Source organism: Gasterosteus aculeatus, chromosome 2, assembly GCF_964276395.1.
Source record: "Gasterosteus aculeatus chromosome 2, fGasAcu3.hap1.1, whole genome shotgun sequence".
In the NCBI taxonomy this organism is placed as follows: Eukaryota; Metazoa; Chordata; class Actinopteri; order Perciformes; family Gasterosteidae; genus Gasterosteus; species Gasterosteus aculeatus.
The window spans coordinates 6,188,178-6,203,600 of NC_135689.1; the positions used below are offsets into that span (position 1 = coordinate 6,188,178).

Consider the following 15,423-nt stretch of genomic DNA (forward strand, 5'->3'; position numbering starts at 1 on the left):
TTGTGCATTTGTATTTGTGTGTTTCAACACTTGGTTACCATCTGGTGAGTGTACACAAGATACAAAGAACAACCAGCGGAGATCCATTTCAAACCGTGTTTACGATGACATCTAGTGGTTTGTCCCCTTCCATGTGTCAGAAAAATAACAGGACTTCTCCATAGAACAAAAGGGCTTTATTCCACAATATAAACTTGTAACATTGTCCCCGGAGCATCCTACGCTACATGCTGTGGTGGTGGTGACGTGTCGCCGCAGACCACCACAGAGGTAATCCAATCTGTCCACGTCGCTCTCTGTACATCACACCATCGCCAAAGCAGCAACACAACTCAGCCGAGATCGAGCCATTTAAGTCGATTCAGACAAAAATTATTGCTCAGATAAATTAACCTATTCTACAAAAAAATGGGAATAATTATATTAAGATGCATGTACTAAACACTGGATTTCAAAAAAATGTGTAGTCATTTTTTGGGGAGTAAGGGATGGAAACCGTGACTCCGATCCCCTTAGTTAACATGCACGGAGGGTCCAGAGAGATTATTAACCCATGATTATTATGATTATTACCCACTTTACAGTTCTAAAGACTCCTTAGCGCTGATGATATGGAATCCCATGCAGCGCACTTCACATCCCCAGTTTTTTTTTCTTTCATTTAGACAACCACAAACAATCCATAAGAAGAAATATATATATCTATATAGATAGATATATATATATTTATATATATATGTAAAATACAAAAAATAACTAAAACATTATAGTTCTGCACAACAAGTCAAAGAGGAGATAGCACCGTTGTTTAAAAAGGGGGCAGACAGATGGGATGGGGCTTGTGGGCGGGGCCTTCGGATCAGTGACACATCCAGACTTCCGGCTCGAATAAAATGGAGTGATGACCGACCTCATCACATTCTCTTTATTTTCTCATGTGTCCATCATTCAGAGTACACCTGACACAAATGTAGTCCTCCTTCTCAGCCATCTCCGCCGTGACGCCAACGCAGACTTGGTGGAACCACTGGTTACAGCTGCCGTCACACTGGACCCAGTCCACCTGCGAGAGGGAGCGCGATTCAGTGCTTGGCCAGTTAAACACAACATTTACATTTTATTCGTTGCTGTTACGAATTTCGGGTTCACAAGTTGCTTATTTCCAGCATTTGCAGAGCTGTACTAATTATTTTCATGACGTGGGAAATCTTCAGGCTCTTAAGCTGAAAAATAAGGCATTGATGCAAAACTATTGATTATAACCAATATATATATAATAAAATAAGCCTTGTTTGTTATTTGGATGAAGCACTAAGTTAAGTAAATAACTATCTTGAATCTTGAATCACCTTCTTTCAAAATCTTTACACACGGCCTTATGTACACCGAGAATAAAGTTATTAGTTTTATTCATACTGGCCATTACAAGTATACTTACTATCATGCTTTCGTTTGTGGGATATGAGGGACAACGTCCACTGTCCTCTAAGATAAAGCTTCAGTGGTGAAAGTAAACAACCTTTTTAGTAAAAAACACCATCAGCATTGTTCTCGCAGACGCTTCCCATTCAGGTTGTCCCATCGCAAAAACTTTCTCTGTGGCAAAACTCCACTTAGTTCCACGATAGTTCTAATATTGATGCTATATTTGCATCATGAAAGTAATCTATTGGGAGCCGGCGGTTCTTCCTCACCTCATCTCCCTCCGGCAGCTGACACCTCTCTGCGGGACACACGGCCATCTCCTCATCGGAGTCATCGGACTGGGAGAAATCAGAGCGTGGGGAGGAGGAGGTCGAGGCCGGCCTCTTTTTATTCATCTTCTGTCTTTTATGGGAGTGCTTTTTCTCCTTCACTCGGTGCTCTGCGTTTACTCCGTCCAGATGCCGCTTCGCTTTATTTTCGGAGCCAATCGTAGCTTCCCTCCCTCCATTGACGGCATCCTGAAAATGATCATTTGAAGGGATGTTGAGGCAGTTTTTTAGGAGGCATTTGATCAACTCATCTGGCGGTAAGAGTCAGTACCTGGTTCGCTGGCGGATTCTTTCCGGAGTTAAACGGCATGTGTTCCTCACAGTCTGCGGCTTTGTCCTGTCGTGGCGACGGGCATCGGTTTGCGTGCTGACTGCTGGCTCTGTCCAATAAAACGTGGAAGAGGCTCTGCACCTCCGGCAGACACACCTGCAGCAAGAGCCCCTCCACCATCAGCTCCTCCAGATCATGGCTCAGGCCTGTCGCACGGGAGGAAAAACAACAGCCCCAACATAAACAATAACAATCCACAGGGATCCGTGACTCGTGCTGTCCAGAATAAGATGGCACCCACCCTGCAGCGGGATGCATCTCTGCTCCGTGTAGAAGACGGTCTGGTTATGGCTTGTCCTGTTCCACTCTGGAGTCAAACACGGAGCCTGCGGCAAAAAAACAGCAAACCGCCAAAACTTAACATTTGCACAAAATACTCTTGTTTCCAGGGTGAAGTGTGGGATGAAGATTAACCTGAGTGTCGTCGTGAGCTTCGTGGCTGCCCGATGCCCAGCGGGTTAAGGTGGGAGGAGTCCCGGGTCTCTCTTCCACTTCTGGTAGGTTAAAATACTGTTTGATCTCCTGCGCTCGATGCTGCCAGTTAACAGTCCTCTCGACCAGATAGTGCAGCGCGTCGCCCTCCGGCAGGCGCACCCCGATGCGCCGCAGGGAGGCCAGCAGAGACGCGGCTTTGTTCAGGGGGGGCTTTTCTGCCCGATGGCACAGCGGACAGAGCCACGGCTGCGTTCCGCAAGAGTCCGACGGCTCTCGGACGCAAACGCTGTGGAAAGCATTTCTGCAGAGTTCACACTGTAACATCGCACCCATGGGCGCTTTCTGACAGACGCACACCTTCAGGTCCATGCAGTCGGCTGTAGGAAGGAGCTTGGACTCATTCGCCGTCCTGAGATTAGAGAAAGCCTCCATCTCTCTCACCCGCAGCTCCTCCAGAGTCGCCATCTGGGAAACCGAATACGGGCCGAGTTGGTGAGTCAATCTCCAGATAGTACGGGTTCGTTAATCTACCACCGCAGCCTCGGATACATTCATCTTAGAAGTACTTCACTTACTGCAGAGGTGGAGTCTCTGGTCTCTGAAAGAGCTTTTTCCACGTCACTGAGATTGTTTAGCCGTGGAGTTTTCTTCTTGTTACTTTTTGGCGATTCTTTTCCTTTCTTGGCTTTGCGCTTTGGAGAACCCATATTGCCAACTTCACATCTTGGACATAGGACCTGCGATTGACAAAATTGTTGTTATTTTTTGTACTGATTGGCCAGGAACGAGAGCTGCAATAACAATGACTGAGAAGGGAATGAGGGGGGGGGGGGCACTGGATCACAGATCAAAAGCTGATTTACATGCTTGTGGTTTTGAAAGAGACGAGGGAGGAAAAATATCGGAGGTGTTTGGGGTTCTCAGAGGGAGGGAGCAGCCGTTCTTTACCTCCAGTAAGGAAAGGGTTGAGTCTCTCTGAAGGAAAGTTCGAGCTGCAGATTCTCTCCATTCTTGCACTTCTACCATTAAAGACTCGAGCCGCTCTAAAGGCTCGAAGTGGACTGGAGCGGCTTGTCCTCGTAGCACCATGTCAGAGAGGCTGTCCATCATCACTGTGCAATCACCCACCTGAAAAAGACAAACAAACAAGCGATTTCAGGATTGCAATAAAATATTAGAGAATATTTTGACATCAAACTCCCCACTAAGGTCATGCAGTGTCGAGTGCGTGCGTCCTTACCTGAAGCTCCTCAGCTTCTTGAAGCCACTCTCTGGCTTTTCTGACAGTGTCTCTTAGGAGGCGACAGTTTGAAAGGTAAGCGGGGATGCCGGACGCCTTCTCTGCTGCAGCACTAAGAGTCTCTATGGAGTGTGGTGGTCTGGCCGGTCGTGAAAACACAAATGACAGATTGTAGGTAAACCTGCATCACTTTCAAATCAATTACTGTCCTTAACAACAACCTGTCTTGGCATTTTCTTCCGACATCCTCACAGGAAACTCCAATATTTTACCAACCAACACTTTCCAAACATCCGGTATGCACTTTTCAATCACACTGTCAAAACCAAGGCTCTGTAGATGGAACCTAAATTCATAAAGTGTTGAGTGTGTCAAACATCTCGGGCAACACTATAAATACTGTAACCATATGTTCAATAATGTGAAACCCAAAATGAAAATCTGCAGTAAACTAAGCATGGTGAGGGAACATAACACTCGACTACACCTGACTGGAAATTAGTTTTTGGGATAATGGGGAGATGCACATTGCTGACAGCCATGCCATTAAAGCCTTTGTAAAGCACTTGTGACAGTTAATACTGAACAGCAATGAGTACCAATGGAATGACGGCAGAACTAAATGTGTGCTCACTTTTTGTTGGTCTTGTTGAATATTCTATCGGCGGCATTTTGCATTAGCTGTAATTAAAACGAAGCAAAATCAGCAGCACCGATGTAATGTTGACATTATTCACGTACAATCAGTGCAAAGACCTGGACAGAAAGTTATAGTTATTAACAGAGCCGCCTATCACGTCTTCTTGGGGACTCTTCTTGGGCCCCCTCGCCCCAGCGACCACCCACCCTCCCCGTGGCTTTGATGTAGTCACGGATTCGTCGATGCTGTCCTCACCTGGCTTTGAGGAGGCTGCTCGCCTTGTCCTCCCAGTGCTCGGACACAGTGAGCAGCTCCTGCAGGCGTGCCATGGCTTTCTCCACGGACGGGTGAGCTTCCAGGCCGACCCCCTGGTCGATGAGCTTCCTCATGGTCTCCAGGGTCAGCGTGGAAGGCTGGGCGCTGGCCTGCTGCGCCCCCTCCAGCCAGCGCGCCTGCTCCAGCCTCACCCGCAGGCGTCGCAGCTCGGGCAACTCCACGTCAAAGTCGAAACTGACGTCCAACAGGCTCTGGATCTCGGCGACGCCGGGAGCTTCGTCCGCCAGGACCTTCTCGCTGTGCTGCTGGAAGTCTTCGATGCGATTCAGGAGTTCCTGATAAAAATATACAGGAGGTTAAATCCCAATCTTTAAAGTTGGTTTGACATGGAAACAGGTTTTCTTGCTGTCATGAGATGTTCCTAATGTGCTTCTAATGTTAGCGACAAACTCTGCAGTCATGTTCTGTGTAAAATGTATGCAGACGTTACTATAAAAAGGGAATGAGAGGCTTCAGTAGCCGTTCCCTCGCTAACATTCGCCGTGAGCAGCCACAGTTTAAAGTTGCATTTTCTGTCGGTGGGGATTAAAGTTGACAGAGCATACAGAATTTAAAGAAATGCACAGTGGCAGCCCAGATTAAATTTGAATTAATGTTCTTAATGGATGCATTTCTCCTACCTTCAGCATGGGAGCTTGAGGGAGACTGCAGGAGAGATTATACAGCTGCCTCACAAAGGAACTCAGCTCCTCCACACTCAGCTGGCTGCATGACTTCCCACTTCCAAACCGATACCTGGGAAAGAGCAATCAGTTAAAGGTATGAGCGCCGTTAAAGGAACTAACTCTACTTTCCGACACGAGGAAACATAAAGAGTGCTACCTGGTCTGCCTCTTGCCATTCAACAGCTGCTGTGCCACGGAGGAGCACTTCTCTCCGTCTTGTGTGACCATGCGCAGCCGACGCAGCAGGTCGTTGTCGGGGAACAGCTTGGACTCCGACTCGGCAAGAAGCGAGCGAAAGACTGGCAGACCTGAGGACAGAACACCTGGTTGATCCGTTTGACACATACGGCTAAGTTTGGAGAACATGGAACACACATCGCTAACTATTCCTTTCCATCATCTTTAGCCCGCTGATTGCATTTTGTAACGTTTGCCTCAAAACAACATAGCGAATGGAGTATTTATTTGGCGTCAACGTACCAAATCCCCGGTACGCTCCTTTTATGCTTTGTTTTCTCATTCGCGCTTGCTGCCTACCTTTCTTCTTCTCTAGTTTAGCCTCAAGAGTCTCCTTCACGAGGGAAGCCCATTCATCATACAGTTCGGCTCGCTGCTTCACCGCTGTCATCATGGGGAACAGCTCGTCCAGTGTGTACCTGAGACTGCAGGAGAAAACTCTTCATTAGAGAGGGTAGAGGGTAGAGGTAATTACAGGTCTAGGAGCATCTACATCTACACCGCCAGCAGGTGCGCTCTGATGTCCGCACATAAAGCCTGTCGATCAGCTGCACGGGGACTTACTTGAGTGTGTAATCGCCGATGGGGCAGGAGCAGAGGTCGTTGACGTGGTGCAGACAGACCAGTACACCTGGGCTGCAGGGACAGGTGACAGCAGACAGGTAGCAGGTGGTCCTGCACCTGGCGCACTGCCGCTCGTCGTCCTGGAGGTGGTCGTACTTTGCCTCTGTGGTGTGCACCATCCCCTGCGGGACAACAGCAAAAGATGTTAAAAGTGACTAGCGTGTTGTTTTTGAGTGAACATATCTGCGTGCACGTATGTGATATTAAGCAGGGCACGTGCGCTCATGAAGGAACAATTTAGTCAGTGGAACAGCGTATTGGTTATTTAAAAAAAAGGCAATTTCTTACCATTTTCTTCACATTCTCTCTTTGCGTCTCCTCTTCCTGGAGCATGACGACCATGTCTTTGTGGACAGCTGATGCCAGGACGACATCGAGCGTGCTCGCCTTGGCGGCCATGTTGCACACCATCTCATCATGGGAGAACACATTGTACCGGCCCAGCATACGATAGTGGTCCACACACTGCCTGCCAAGAGGCATCTGGTGACATACAGGGGAACAGGATGAGTTGAAGGGAGAGTTCATACATGTTGGGTCAAATCCACAACAAAATACACCACATGAGTTCCATAAGGCCCGCAGCTGAGGGAGTTACAGGGAGGTGCGGCATGCAGGACTACACATGCACACACACACACCAAGCCTGTTGTGTTACACACTTATGTAATTTCCCTGCCTCCCAGTTTAGTTATTGTTTTTGGTGCAATACATTGTGTAATCATTCTGAAAATAACTGAGTTTGCCATCTTTTTAAAAGAGCTGCCATTTTACACACAAGTATGTTCAGGGATCAGACGTACCCAGTCCACAGTGCAGAAGTTGACCGCCTCAGCGAAGTTGAAGCCCTGATTGAAGCCGCTGTGGTAGGCTCTGGGAAACGTGATGACAAACTCTCCTGCACACTGGTTTGTTCTGTAAATCTGAAGGACAACAGCCACAAAACATCAGGATTCCTATTAGAGAGACACGCTGCTTGTTCCTAAAAGAAGTGGGACTGGCTTTACTGCGGGTAAACATATAGGTCAGTGGCGATGGAGGAGGGACATAAGTACGTACTGGGACTCCGTGGGCCATCAGAGTGTTGGGGTTCATGATGGTGACCAGCTGGTGCAATAGGTCGGGCTGAGACTCGAACAGCTCTGGGGCCAATTTCCTCATCACCTCCTCCAGCTGTTCTGCAGCAAAGCCAGGAGCTCCGTACCACGTTTTGGGTTCCCCCCTGGTGGTAAAACCGGAGAACAACAAAAGATAACGCTTAGAATAAAACAGGAATAAATCACCACCATCAAGAACCTATTTGCTCTCCTCAAGGGAATCCTGCGTACCAGTGCAGGTAGTTGATGGAGTAGCTCCAGTGATCCTCGATGTGCCAGCAGAAGGAGGAGAAGCACATGCCAACATAAAGCCATGGCAGCGTCATCCCACAGATGTCAGCTGTCACATGAGTCAGAACGGAAGGGTTCATCATCGCCAGATTGTTGAGGTTCCAGCCACACTTCAGGTATTTCTGAAAGACAGACAACATTCAGAGTTCAATAATACAGCAATATACTGTTCACAACACTTCATTTATTATTAGACTGATACTTTCCCCTACGGTCAGGTTAAAGTGCAGGTCAGGTCTTTAAGTCTACCACATAGACTGCAATTAAATGCCTATCTCTTGATCATACTGTCGAGATGGTATGGCACACAATTATTTATTAGCAGCAGTATACAACAACAATCTCCTAATTTTAGAATCTGTTGTGACCTGGACCCTGATAAGCATAAAAAGGAAAGAGGGATGGATTTACCAATTATTGTAAATTCATTTAAGTTGCAGCTTAATCTTTGGGGTGCTTGCTTCACAGGTTTACCTCATCAGCTGGGGAGACTTTGAATTTTCCGTTGGGAATGGGGAACCCGCTGCCAAAGTCCTTTGAGGCAATATCTGCTCCGTACTCTACAGTAACATCCTCCTCGATGGCTCCCACCAACCGCCAGAACTCTTTCTCCACCAGCTCTGTGGGTACCATCTGTGATGAATACATGAAGCAACATTAAGAAAAATACTCGCAGCGGGAGAGGCGGACCGATTTGCTCTGAAACTGCTTATGCTTACATGAACTGGCATGTTGAAGTAATCGGATTTGAACGCATCAGCCATTTGTCCAAATGCACGCAGGGAGTAGTCTCTGTATGCCTGTTCAAAGCCGAATGCCTCGTGAGGTTTGTTGCATTCCTTTAGCGGACAGAAAAAGAGACACAACAAATACGTTCAATGTCTTTTGTGGATATTCTTATAGTCATTTAAAAAAAATGATCCATGGCATGTTTGTTTAAAGTTGATTTGAGTGACTTGAATCAGACTTTATCCTCACCTGAGCGAGACATTTGGGGCACCTCCAGTCTCCTTTGGGGATGTCAGGTAGAGGAGGGATCAGGCAGAAGGTGTGGTAGCTGTCGTCACAGCCGTCACACAGCAACAGGCGCTCTTCATCTCCCCCGCTGCCGCACACCAGACACACCACCAGATCCACCTGGAAAACCAAAGGAGTTGTTAATGGATCTGTTTCCGAGCTTGATTATAAGCCGCCATTCATTTAGATTATATATAGCAAAGGTACACGGTGTGTGTACCTAAAGCCTAGCCTAAAGTGATTTAGCCTAGCCTAAAGTGATTTAGGCTGGGCTTTGACTTCTGATCACGTATTACACGTTGAATATAGAGACATTTATACTTACTGGACTTGAAAAAACAGGAGGGATGAATTTCTTGTAACGCGACTTGGTTTTGTCGGCTTCAAGTATTGGTTCTTTACTTTCAACTGGTTCTTGTTTCACTGGAATCGGGATCTCTTTTTCTGCAAGACAACAGGAGACGTTAGCAACACCAACTAACCGTTCACCGTGTGTGTGGTACAAGGACATTTGTGAGTCTTTATTCATGTACCACGGAGGTGTGCACCACTTCGATGCAGTGACCTCTGGGAGTGCAGTGCATCAACAGGAGTTTTGGGCTCATTCCAGCTCAGCATTAACCTTTACTGCGTTTTGCTGTCTGTTAGTGACGCACTTATTTCTCTCCTTGGTGTCTCTCACATGCACACGAGCACGTACACACGCACACACGCTCAGGCAGGCCTACTGCCGTCCCTCTACGCAGGCTGAAATTCATCAACGTTGTTGTAACCGTGTCGGTGGACGCAGTGACTCAAACGGAGTAAGAGTGGAGGAGATATGAGTAAGGCAAAGTCTGCTCGACAGAAGGCTAATTGGTGCAGTGTGGTAGCTATAGAAATGTCTCTTAAATCTGCTATGTGAAAACCTTCATTAGGTGGATAAACTCTTGTAATGTACTGCAGAAACATGTTTTGTTTATGTACTGGGGGGTCTCACACAGATGCTCCTGTTGAGATGACAAAGCTTTTCATGCATCTAGAGGGTTGTGGACAGATTTTTAAACCCCTTTCCGCTTGTATTCAGTGATGAAAAAGTTTCAATGTATAACAATATTTAAAATTGAAGATGCGATTCATCAAGAATTGTTGCGCATGTAATGGAACTGTGAGGCCAGACAAGGTTCAAGCCTCGAATAAACAGATATATTAGAACTAGAAGTAATCCAATTAGTTCATTGGATTACTTGATGATCTTATATAGTTTGGAAAAACACAGTCTGATGCTATTTACAGATTTCTATGACCATTATAATGTCTTTAAAATAATAGTGATAGTTTTGTAAATCCACTATCTATCTTTAAATTGCTTTGGATATTAAACAATTATTCCATTATCTATATATTTACATAATCCTTTTTTTCTTCTTCACACATATTTTGTGAGAATTGAGTCAAATCAATTCAATCAAATATTTATGGTATTTGTCATCAGTTATAACTTCTACAAAGACATATTTTATATGTTATGGTGTTTTACTATATTATCGAGCATTATCGGTTTGTAAACCTGCTGACAGTCATGATCTCTGACAGGAACTCAAAGACCTTAAAAAATACACAACGAAAGCTTAAAACTTCCCTTTAATGGGCTACAAACCTTTTGTCAGATGTTTAAATACTGTGTATGGATGGCTCATGGATATCTACTGATAGATTAATAGTGTAAACTTCATTGGGGGAACTATTTTCCCCCCCTGGAATGTGGAGCCTGACCTGGTTCTTGCTTGGCGACAAAGGAACCCATCCTCCGCCTCAGGTTGGGCTTGTTGTCTCCGGACTCGCCGGGTTCGGTCTTCACACAGACGGCCTGCAGAGAGACGGAGAAGTTAAACTGCGGGACAATTTAAAATGACTAAAACCGTGATGTGGAGATATGCGGTGAACAGCGACGAGCGGCGTGTGTGCTGCTTGTTTCGGGATCTTTTCAGTCAGGTGTGTTTGTCGGCTCTCTTTAACAACACCCACCTCGCACTTCATGCGCTTCGCTCTGCGAGCAGTGGGGCCCGAGTCGGGCTGCGGGGCAGTCGTCCTCTGAGCCGGCTCCTGCAGCATGGCGTCCTTGGTGTCCTTGGTGTCCATGCTATCTGTGCTCTCCACCGGCTGGATTGGCCTCGGAACACACTGAAGGGAACAGCGTGCCAGTTAAAACCACAGCTCATATATTTTTAAAAAGGCATGCGTGTCCAACTGGAATTACCTGCAGGGTTAAATGGAGCAGTCAGCGAGAAATTTCCAACGCCGTTAAATTTGGCTACCAAACTACAGACACAGTAGATTTGGTTGTCTAAAACAGGAAGTGTATGTGTACCACAGTTGAATAAAGATGTGCTTATACGATTGTTGCTTTTGATTACCAAATGTAATAAAATAGAAGGAAGGAAGGAATCAACAGCAGTGCCCCAAACAGGGGGCACACACACCAAAGAGGCCAAACCACAAAAACAAAAACATAGATCTGAGCTGTGGCCGTGTGAGCAGGTAAAGAACAGCCTGTCGGCTCGGTGGTTTAATTATAGTACACTTGAGAAAGATAGAAAACAAGAATATTTGAACTGAGAAATATTAAGCACCAAATTTACTGTTGCCTGTGACACAAAATAATTGATTTATAAATGTGTCCCAAGACGTAGGTTAATCATAGATGAACTAAATAGAAGCGAAGGTATTTGCTTGAGATCATTCTTTTGCTGTAAAACCAGTTAATGACTGTTTTAAGGGTTAATATTACCATGCCCGGAAATATTACAACACCGAGCTGCAGGTACAGTACAGTGTGCAGCCAAAGTCATACATGCACAGTTCTTAATGTTAGTGGCCCTTAACCATAACACAAACATACCTTTTCAAGTTCAGGATCAGGATCAGCCTCCAAACACATCTGTTTGGAAGCTGGCTCTGGTGCCTGAGGTTAGGGAGAGCTTTGGTGATTACAAAATTTAGAGTGACCTCTCGAGGAGGTCACACAGTACCAAACTTTCATACGCTCTCTTGCAATGTGGTATGGAATATCTGGGTGCAAAAGGTTTTATTTGACATAACTAGACACCCGATTGTAATTTCACACTTATTAGTCAGACAACACAATAAACTTCTACAAATAAAACATTTCTAAAAAACATTGACATAATATGCATATCCTAATATGCATCTGTTTATATTCATCTTAATATAGCCTATAGTCGTTCAAATCTCTGATAGAAATAGTTTAATTTTATACATTTTCTAGCTAAAGAAATGTTATTTAACTTTGAGTCTAGTGTTAAATAACTCCTTCTTTAGCTTCTCTTTGTGAGGATCAGCAGGAACAAGATGTGCTGTCATAATGAGACACGCGTCAAACTCACCAGCAGGTTTGCTCCACTTTGAAACAGGTTGTAGGGGTAGAGAACTTTCTCATAATGCCCTCGCAGGTGCGAGCCGACTGCTTTGCCCGGGGCGAAACCCATTTGTAGTGCGATCTTGGTCCAAAGCCTTTCCTGGCAGACAACGTCAAATCCACCCTCATCGGCTACCAGCTGAAATGATAGTGAGGTATGTGAGTGCAAGTCGTTTTAATTGGAATCGATATTTAAAAACAATGCTGTGCGATGTTAAGTATTAACCTTATTGAGTTTATATAAATCCAAAATCTTTCTCTCCACATGAGGAATCTTCAGGGCACATCCCTGCAAGTCCCAGAATTTGGCAATCTGGTCCAAGAAATTGAGCTTGACTCTGGTCTGTGCCTGGATATAAAATAAGGAATTAAAACAAAAAGAAAAGAGTCACAAATAAATTAAGCTCAGGGAAATCATCCGAGACACACGAGGTAAAGGCTTTCAAACCCAGGCAATAATTTGGAAAACATATAATGGGCTAGAAAGAATCAGTAGAAGCTACAAATAGATTCAATAACAGGAAAGAGTGTCTTTCTGTTTAAAATAAATAGAAAAAGTTAATCGTTTAGAGTTTGCATTTAGCTTTGTGTAATTTCCGTTGTAAATCTGCACTGTATCTCTTCTTACATTACATCATTACATCATTAGCAGGGATTAATAACATTAGTGTTCTTTGTTATTATCGTTGTCGACACACCGATGCGGTCAGATAATCACTGGTATAAAACTCACCTCCAGCTCATTGAGCCTCTGGATCCGAGGAACAAAGTGAAGTTTGTCCACATCACAAGCAAACGGAGGTTGCCAACCCTAAACAACAACAAAAATACACAGACGGGCACACGAAGGTCATAAAAAAACATTGTTATTATATTATGCAATGAGCATTATTGTAGTGATATGCTGAATTGATAAATAGCTTGGTTAGTCTATTTGTTTTTGATCTCATGTTTTGCTTTTCAAAGCATGGAACCACATTTGAAAAAAACATGTTTTTTTTTACTTAAATAAGGTTAATTAAGCAGATAGAACATGCAGTTTAATAGTCTGCCACACAGTTGAAAAATATTTAACTAATGTATGAATAAAGTTTGGCAGAAAAGCAAGGCCTTGCCGAAACGGAAGGAACACAATTATCTTTGTCAGTTTGAAACTCCAGGCAACAATCAACATTTGTGGCAATACAACCTTGTACACGCAATAAATACAAAAAATAAACTATTGTATAAGCAGAGACCCAAGTTCTTGTTTTTAGTCAGTAGCCAACATCCCCCACTGGCACACAAAATGGCCAGATGGAGACTCACACTCAGCAGCCCAGCTTACCACAAAGCCAACATGGAGGACAACACCCTGCCACACAGGCTCATACATGAACACGGGATGTCTTGCTAGTATAACATGCTATAACACTGGTACACAGGTGTGTGTGTGTGTGACCGATTGAACAAACACTTCTAAAGTCCCAACTTGTTCTTTGACAATGAGAGTGGACTTCACGTTTAAACTACCCGGTGTGCCTCTTGTCCCCACCATGGGGTCACTTGATTAACTTTTTATTTAAAAAATAAAATAAAGCCATTAAACGGGGGACATTCATTTAGCCCGACGCCGTGACATTAACAGCAGTTATAACCAGCCAATAGATGGATTGAGAAGTGATGGATGGAAATGACCCGACTGCATCGTGATGATCTTCAACAAATATAATCCATAATTAACCCCACCAGCGTGGATGGGGGGACGTTGAAAAGGACAAGGGGGTGATAACAAGAGCGAACATCCATGCGTGGTTTGATAATCATCACCTGGGCAGAAAGGGAGGAATGGCTTCCGCATAACACTGCGTCCGAGCCGCGAGCTACATTATGACAGGTTGGTTGTGGAGCTCTTAGCTAGCGTTAGCCTAGCTAGCTAGCTAGCTAGCTACGTGGCTCAGCGGACGGAGCACCGGGGGCTTTGTTGACACACGGTGGACCGGGACCAAAACAAGCTTTTAATACACCGCCACATCCTTGCGGATGCGAACGAGCCATCGATCGACACCCTTAAAGCCCCGCACCCCCCTCAAAAAAAGGGGCGCAGCAGCGGCGTTTGGGATCACAAATGAGAGCAAGCTAGCCGCGAGCAGCACAAAGACGGAGCACAGCCGTTACGTTAACGTTACATCCGCCATGTTGAACAGTCCCTTTAAACCCCGAAAGCTCGGTCCATCTGCCGACGTTTGAACGGTTAAATAACTACAGTGCCCGAGTAACGTTTGTCCCTTTTCAAAAATAATAAATAAATCCCACTCACCGGAGGCGGGCGGACTTTGCAGATGCCCGTTTTCTCGGCGATGGGACGGATCTTATTGATGAAGGCAAACGGATCTCTGAATTCTTCCCAGCTCGGCTCGAAGACCGGGCACTCCGGAGGAGGCTTGAACTCGTCCGTCCGAGGCTGGCTCATCGTCGCGGACCGACCCGGGGGGGGGAGCTCCTGCTGGACCGGTCACTCACTGGAAGTATCGCCGTGGTGCGGTCCGCCTGGGGTGGGCTGCTTTTTCCTTTTTTAAAATCCCGTTTTGTTCACGGTCGGTCTCGGTTGTAGTCGGTCGTCAACAGCACGAGATGAGGCGGCTTACACACACACACACACACACACACACACACAGAGCCAGCACGCACACACACGCGCACGCTCGCATGCACAGCGAGGAGAACGTTCCAAGGCACTGAGCACGTCCGCTGAAAAAACTAGACACCACACATTTGTAATTGATGTAGGAGAGCTTTATCATGTCTGATGTACTTCTCCATTTCTGCCAGTGTTGCTGTGCAATAAATGTTTTTTTCACAGCCTATTATATATATATTGTTACATTGTAATTAAGCATCTCATCATAGCCTTGAACTTAAGCAAGCACACAGTCCAGACTTGCGTTCAACATAATTTAGCAGATGAAAGATTGAGCTTCCCTTGTGCCTGAATGAGCAGAGGGTACTATACTGCCAACATCTGACACTGATATTTAATTTAATAAAATTAAAGAATTAATAATAAATAATTACACCTAATGCTTTATTAGAACGCCTGATTGGGTATATCCCAATACTTAACCAAATTAGTGGAGGAAGAAGTACTGTTTTGATGTTTTACTGAAGTAAAAGTAGCAATATTACTCAATATATATTGGCCTCAAGATTCTATACTTAAAAAAAACAAAAGTGAAAGTAATTTTTCAAAATGTCTCCTTTTATAGTAATAGATGTTATGTAATCGGATCATACGGTTGGTTACATTTATGTATAAATATAATTTGAATATAGCTGGTAAAGGTGGAGCTAATTATAAC

The 15,423-nt window shown here is 45.0% G+C and overlaps 1 protein-coding gene across 2 annotated transcripts; it reads right to left on the reverse strand.

The window, feature by feature from the left end:
* Positions 1 to 161: 161 nt before the first annotated feature.
* Positions 162 to 14,815, reverse strand: kdm5bb (lysine demethylase 5Bb). Of its 2 annotated transcripts, XM_040193485.2 has the most exons (28): positions 14,385 to 14,804; positions 12,819 to 12,896; positions 12,312 to 12,434; positions 12,054 to 12,224; positions 11,549 to 11,611; positions 10,675 to 10,830; positions 10,423 to 10,516; positions 8,993 to 9,111; positions 8,629 to 8,787; positions 8,370 to 8,489; positions 8,125 to 8,283; positions 7,591 to 7,772; positions 7,322 to 7,484; positions 7,066 to 7,185; positions 6,551 to 6,745; positions 6,203 to 6,384; positions 5,939 to 6,063; positions 5,559 to 5,709; positions 5,357 to 5,471; positions 4,656 to 5,011; positions 3,761 to 3,899; positions 3,469 to 3,648; positions 3,096 to 3,257; positions 2,500 to 2,985; positions 2,327 to 2,411; positions 2,026 to 2,231; positions 1,695 to 1,943; positions 162 to 1,063 (listed from the first exon to the last, which is right to left on the reverse strand). In XM_040193485.2, the coding sequence occupies exons 1-28, from the start codon at positions 14,535 to 14,537 to the stop codon at positions 926 to 928; spliced, it is 4,629 nt and encodes a 1,542-aa protein (XP_040049419.2). In that variant the 5' UTR covers positions 14,538 to 14,804; the 3' UTR covers positions 162 to 925. The 2 variants fall into 2 exon arrangements, with proteins under 2 accessions (XP_040049419.2, XP_040049420.2); XM_040193486.2 differs by lacking the exon at positions 11,549 to 11,611 and having other exon boundaries at positions 14,385 to 14,815.
* Between the last annotated feature and the right edge of the window lie 608 nt (positions 14,816 to 15,423).